Consider the following 7,136-nt stretch of genomic DNA (forward strand, 5'->3'; position numbering starts at 1 on the left):
GCGGTGTGAGGCCAATGCCGAGAAGGCTGTTGAGAATCGAGAAGGTGGGGCAGTTTGTAAACCATGCCGTAGGAGAGGCTGCCAGCCTCCAGAGTGAGGCCAGCAGGAGCAACGAGGAGGAAGGTGATGAGCTGGTCCCTACAGCCTCAGAGGAAGCTGAGCTGACAGGTTAGCGCAAGGGCGGATAAACAGATGGCAGTTGATGGCAAGGAATTCACAGCAAGAGAGGTTCTGGAAGGTTTACTGGTCTGGCCTGATCTCTTCCTCAGCTAACTGGGAGTGTAGCAGGCACAGTAAAAAGTCCCCATTAGTAAAAATTAATATCCCTACTTCGTTTGTGTTTCTTTAAAAATATGTAACAACGATCGTTTGAAAATTAGCTTGTAGGCATGCAAATATTTCTTTATAACTAACTTTGAGCCACTAACGTACTGTGATCTATTAGAGCATGGCAAAGTCATTAAACAGTTAATTTCCACAGCAGAGTATTCACGCAGAATCCCTAATAAAATGAGCTTTAAAATACTATCAATCATTTAAAAACTTGCTGAAAGGAGCCTTTGCGGCAAATCATAAACGACTTCGGAATGGTGGTGGTTTCAGTAACTAGGACATGGTTCTGTCCCTCAGACCCCTGTAACCTCAGAGACCGAACCCGAGTTTTGCCCCTTGACATTTCTGCTATGAACCGCAGGCCCTGCTGGCCCCGCTTTTCCGGCACTGGAGGGTGAAATGGTTTGTGGGTTGCTGTGTTCTCACAGCGTTTGTAAACTTGAACCTGACGAGGGCTCAGGGCCCGGGTTCACCGTGTTGACCCTCTCGGTCTCAGGCTCCTATTAATGTTTTTCTTCCCTGCTGTTTCTCTTGGGGTGCCATCCTTTCCTCCCCCGCTTGCTGCTGTAGAAACAGATGCAGTCAGACCCACACAAGCTGGACTTTGGCCTGAAGCCCGAGTTCCTGAGCCGTCCTCCAGGTCCCAGCCTCTTTGGAGCCATCCACCACCCCCATGACCTGGCACGGCCTTCAACGTTGTTCTCTGCCGCTGGTGAGTTCAGAGGGGCGAGCTGGGAAACGTAGTTCTCAGGTAGCTAGATAAGTTATATCTGAGCTCTGGGCCGCCTGAAAACTACAACGTATGTCAGTTTGCAAGGCAGTATCACAGCGCATCTCGGGAGATGGGCCCTTCTCCATGGATGCGCCCCCTTCCACGAAAGAAGGGAAAAGACCGTCTCTCCGTTCGGGGGCTCATTATTTGCTTCTCTATTGAACCACTATAACTAACTCACAAGCATGTCAAATGCTATTGAAAAAGATCTGAGAGCTTGCAAGGGCTAATCGGAAGGAGACAGTGCCAGGAATTGTGTAAGGATGCGGCTGCTCTCACTGTCGCTGCCCACAGAGCACTCGGTGGTCTCACACCATGATGCTCCGTCATGCCGTGCGTGAGGGTCTGAGGATAAAGAAATACAATTAAGGTAGTTGCCGGCGGTGTGGTCTGTGACAGGGAGGGTGAGTTGGTTGGTTGCAACGATGCAGGAAATTTAGGGGACAGCGTGTAAAACCCCCAACAGGGCTATTCATTAACCTCTGAGGAGACACACTTCCAAGTGCCTCGTGCATGTGCCGAAGTGGGTCCCTGATCATCACTGCATCAGGTAACCCGCCCAGTCCTGCTCCAGGACCGTACAGACAAAGGCAGTGGCCGTCAGGAGCATTAGGTGGATGAGAGCAGCCACATTGTCTTTTCTAAAATCACCTTCAGCGCACAGTGCCTGGCACATGGGCTCCACTGGGTACAACGCCGAGCTCATTCTGGTGACAGGCTCCATGACTTCCTACCCACTGTGCGGCGTAGAATTTTTTCTTCTGGACATAAGTGTTCAAGGGAGGGGGGGGGGTCCCTGTTCGTTCCTAGTCCTTAGTGAGCAAGTTTCACACCCATCCCGCCTGCCACCTTCCCAGGCTTTTATTCAAGACTCGGTTTTGGTGGACCTAAGGCTCATCCATTCGGGAAGCAAGGACCACCCGCACTGCAGGCAGTCACCATTCTAATGGGCCTTGTTGCCAGAGTAAGGGCGCCGTCTTGAGGGTAGATGGAAGTTGCTAAGGTCTCAGGTTTCTCTCTGTCAGTTCCATCTAGGGATATGTTTGAAGTCTTCGTTACCATGGCACCTAGGCCCTGAGACAGGGCTACGTGAAGAGCAATTTTTGGAGAGAAATAGATTTTTCCCTGGCTGCCATCTGAGCCAAGCAGATCTTTTGCTTCGATAATTCTTGAACTGTGAGGCACCCCTGGGGGCCCTGCGCTGAGCGAAGCTGCGATCCTCATCGAAGCATTCATTAGCTTGTACTGCACGGCGTGCAGCCAGATTATTATTTAGCTGGCAACGCTGTTCACACCTAATGAATGTGCTGGGCTGTGTTTGCCCTGTGGAGCAGGTGGTGTCATTTTTGCACTTTCTGGGTGGAGAATAAGTCACCATATAGGGCTGAACAGATGAGTCCTCGATGCTGAGATGCTGTGGCTCTGACCGATGTTCTCCTATGCTGTGTGGCTTCCTCCACACCCCAGGCCCACAGGGCCCTTCCAGGCTGGGGAATAAAAAAGCCCCAAACAAACATAAATTAATAGGGTGTTGAAGGGACAACCCTCCTCTACTTAATTTATGTTCCTGAAGGAATTTGTATTCGTTTCTACGAACTCAAGTCAAAATGCAAGGGATTCTTGGAATAGTTTTAATTATTGGTAAATCCATTCAGTCCCTGTTTATACTTCTATTCTGGAAGGTAGTCTTTTCTAGTGTAAGCAATATCAGATTTTTCCCCAAATGGTGAAACTTTTAACTGGTAAGTATAATTTACGCATACTTCTTAAATTCAGCCGCTGCCATCTAGCTGTTGGGCACTAGCGCCTGAAATAACGAAGGGGACGTCTTTAGGTGACCTTGGCCCATCTCTTGTCTAGAGCCCGGAGAAAACGTCTTCTCAGCTGTCAGCTGCACGTCAGCAAGCCAGGTAGATGCCCTAAGTGTTTGGAAAGAGGGTCCTTCCCTAATTCACAGGTGCACACACTCTGTCTCTCTCTTCCTTCAAGAAAAGGATTTGAGGCATCCTAAGGAAATACATACTGTTCACAGCCAAACAAAGTAGAGAAAGAAATGTGGATAAAGGGAAAACCGAAGGAAAGACGAGCACTAAGGTAGACCGGAGTTCCCTGGCGGGCAAAGTGAAGACTAATCGAGGTGATTTAAGATTCTCAGTGTCCCGAAGCAACGGAATAAAAACTGGCTTTTCCCGGCACTGAAGATATGGAGGACTTCATTTCCCACAACCTGATGTAACTCACAGTGAGTTTCATAGGGTCGGGCTTTATAATCTCCTTCAATGCGGGTCCGTGACGGCTAACACATCCTCAGGAAAAGAGATTCCGCAAAGGCCCAAGCGGTGCAGCCCAGAGACACAGCTTCGTGACGGCCGCTCCTGCACCCGGATTAGAGAGTGAAAGTCTTGCCCCCAGAGATGTCTCTGAAGAAAGTAGCCCATGGCCAGATGTTGCCCTTTTAGAGACTGAGAGAACATAGTCACAGCTCCTACTCCTTCAGTAAAAGAACCTTGCTTCACGTTTTTTACCTGGCATTTCTCCAAGCTTACTTGGTTACAGAACTCCCTGCCCCACTGGCATTGTTCCTCCATGTTTCCAGTACTGTGTGTCAGCCCTGAGCGAACCATAATTCAAAAAGAGTCATGTACCACAGTGTTCACTGCAGCATGGAAGCAACCTAAGTGTCCGTCGACAGATGAACGGATAAAGAAGATGTGGCGCAGGTATACAATGGAATATTACTCAGCCATAAAAAGAAACGAAATTGAGTTATTTGTAGTGAGGTGGGTGGACCTAGAGTCTGTCATACAGAGTGAACTTAAGTCAGAAAGAGAAAAACAAACACCGTATGCTAACACATATATATGGAATCGGAAAAAAATGGTTCTGAAGACCCTAGGGGCAGGACAGGAATAAAGACACAGACATAGAGAATGGACTTGAGGACACGGGGAGGGGGAAGGGTAAGCTGGGACTAAGTGAGAAAGTGGCAATGGACATATATACACTACCAAATGTAAAACAGCTAGCTAGTGGGAAGCAGCCACACAGCACAGGGAGATCAGCTCAGTGCTTTGTGTCCACCTAGAGGGGTGGGATAGGGAGGGTGGGAGGGAGACGCAACAGGGAGGCGATGTGGGGATACATGTATACGTAGAGATGATTCACTTTGTTACACAGCAGAAGCTAACACCACTGTAAAGCAATTATACTCCAATAAAGATGTTAAAAAAAAAAGTAATACCTCTCTTTGGTGGTGGCCAGCCCAGCGAGGAAAGGGGGTGATTTATTTTCTGCCTCCTGATAAGCACGTTTCTCTTTTCCTGGGTGTTGCCTGGACGGACGTCAGCTATGTTCTTTCTTTAACGTGCTCTCTCCTGGGGTCCTTTGGTAACCGGGAGCCAGTGGCATTGTCGAAGTTGGCTTCCTCTGAAATCTAACTCCATTACGTTTGACTTAACAGGTGCTGCACACCCAACCGGGACCCCTTTTGGGCCACCGCCTCATCACAGCAACTTCCTTAACCCTGCTGCTCACCTTGGTGAGTTGCCCATCAGCCACAGGCAACGACGTGTGTATCTCAGAAAAACCTTTGTTCACTGCGTTCCTGCTACACTTCCTGCTAAGTGGGCCGTAGTCCCAGAAAAGTCACTTACTGCTTTAGGTGGTGGTGATCCTTTAGAACTCTGAATCCCCGCCGTCCGTCTCCAGGATACCGTGTTCTTCAAGTGGTAGATCTGTGCTCAGTAGTGGTTGTGTGTAGACTTGCTGAGCGGGTGCGGTGGGTGAAAGCCATGTCATGGAACCCCAGGGCATCCACGTTGACAGCAGCCTGTCCCTGCCCCTTGGAGAAGATGGTGAGCACTTGCCCACATAAAGACACCCATGGAGGTGGAAAGAAGGACACGATGTTATGAAGAGACAGCATCCATTACTTTTTAATCACTTCACATTTCACAACCAACCCTATTATATCTCTTCCTAGTAAAGGTGCTTTACTTGTGGCCTTTATTTATTGGACGTTTTCTGCACGTGCACAAGCAGATGCAGGCAGCGGTATGCCCCAACGACAGGGTATAGGACACGTGTGCCCTCAGAATTTCATTAAGAGATTGATTTTTAAGCTGCCATCTTACTTCTGGTCCATGAGAGCCTACACGGCACATTCTGGGAAGAGGGGAGACAGGCAGGGAGGCATCTGAGCGTACTGTGGCTTGAGCAGTGTTCCCCACCCAGCAAAAGAGAAATGGGGCAAAATGCATAGTTCTGGAAAATAGCTTTCCTAAGTATTTTGCTAACCCAATGCCCAAATGCAAAAGGATGAACACCCCTTTGCATAATCTGGCGGGAGAAGTGGGACAGGTCAGGTCTGAGTATAAATGGGGCAAGGATCCCCCACTGCCTTCCCAGCTCCCAGGAAGCTCTTGTCTTCCTCACTCAGTGGAGTCCTGCAACCATGTCTCTTTCTTCCCAATCTTGTCTGCAGAGCCTTTTAATCGGCCATCTACGTTCACTGGCCTGGCAGCAGTTGGTGGCAATGCCTTCGGGGGACTTGGAAATCCTTCAGTTAGTGAGTACCTCTAACAACTTTTTAAAATCTGCCTTAAATTATTTATCTACTCTGATCTGTCTGTGGCTCAAGACCTTTCTAGATAAAAGGGAACCACGCTCTTGGGAAACAAATTTGGGTGATATCACTGCAAAAGCAGGCCTAATCAGTGTAGTTAGGTCTAAACCAACGTTTTAAGGCTAGCCCACAGTTGATCCATGTTCCTGAGGGTCAGGAAAGGTAGTGTAGTCAATTGAACTCCAGAGAGTTTGCTGAAGTTCACAGTTTCATCCATATTCCATCTCTACTATGCCACATTTTAGCCATAGCTCCCATTAGACGTGAAGACAACTTTTCAGTTTCATCTCGCTTTAGCAGGAGCGAGAAAACGCACTGAAGAAAAGGAAAGCAGTGCAGGCTCAGGACAGTCAGGAGAGGGCAACACCTCGTGCTGCATAATCCAGGAAGACTGTAGTTTTCCACTACTAAATCTGTCTAAAGTAGGAAGGGCTCCTGTTCTAAACATGCTTTAGCCACTGAATATCAGCTTGTTTTCTTTCGTGCCTTCCATACGTCATGCCCTCCGGCTACAGGAGACTTACAGTGCAGCTTGAAGCAGCCATCACGGTTCCATATAGCATGGAGACCATATGTGTCTGTTTGGATCAGGACCCTGTCTGGTCTCTGCTGACTCTAGTTTTGGTCGCTAAGGTTGTGGACGGGGCAGCAGTCATATTAGCAGGGTCGTGGTGGGCAGAGGATAACCATGAATTCTGCTCTGAACTGAGCTGTTGACCTAGGTCACACTTCTCTGCATGCGTGTGCCAGATAGGCGTGATTAGGTGATCCCCACACCTGCTGGGTCCTTTTCCTTTTTTATCAGCCCCTCCCGCCCCTTTGCCTTTGGTTAAAAAAAAGAAAAACAGCTGTGAGCTTACTTACCTCTCCAGTGTAGGACAAGTTCCTCTAATGAATCTGTTAATCTCCTTTCCTTTTCCAGCTCCCAATAATATGTATTCATTTTAACTCTGAATGCTGTTAAAAGTTTTTTGGTAAGTACCTTCATTACAGCAGATTATATAATTTCTCTGAAACCTTTTTGTTCTCCACTTCACCATTTCAGCACCCAACTCAGTGTTCGGCCACAAGGATGGCCCCAGTGTGCAGAACTTTAGCAATCCTCACGAGCCCTGGAACCGGCTGCACCGAACGCCTCCGTCGTTCCCGACCCCTCCGCCCTGGCTGAAGCCAGGGGAGCTGGAGCGTAGCGCGTCCGCTGCAGCTCATGACAGAGATAGAGATGTAGATAAACGAGACTCATCCGTTAGTAAAGATGACAAAGAAAGGTACGCAAAGAACCCGCTCTCGAGTCCCAATGGGGGAGCCCGCTCTGGGCCAAGTACTGGCCACCCACCCTCCCCAGCCCAGCCTCGTGCTTCCCCTGTAGCCTCGGCCCGTCACGCAGCCGGGGTGGTGCCCCCCCCC

The 7,136-nt window shown here is 49.0% G+C and overlaps 1 protein-coding gene across 1 annotated transcript in view; it reads left to right on the top strand.

Moving 5' to 3' along the window:
- LOC103086590 (autism susceptibility gene 2 protein) overlaps window positions 1-7,136 on the top strand; it is a 1,147,884-nt gene that overhangs the window by 1,137,063 nt on the left and 3,685 nt on the right. Inside the window, 4 exon segments of the mRNA XM_082931398.1 lie at window positions 904-1,045; window positions 4,566-4,643; window positions 5,589-5,672; window positions 6,775-6,997. Coding sequence (XP_082787524.1) covers window positions 904-1,045; window positions 4,566-4,643; window positions 5,589-5,672; window positions 6,775-6,997 — 527 coding nt within the window.

Source organism: Lipotes vexillifer, unplaced genomic scaffold (genome assembly GCF_000442215.2).
Source record: "Lipotes vexillifer unplaced genomic scaffold, Lipotes_vexillifer_v1.1 scaffold1331, whole genome shotgun sequence".
Lineage (NCBI taxonomy): Eukaryota > Metazoa > Chordata > Mammalia > Artiodactyla > Lipotidae > Lipotes > Lipotes vexillifer.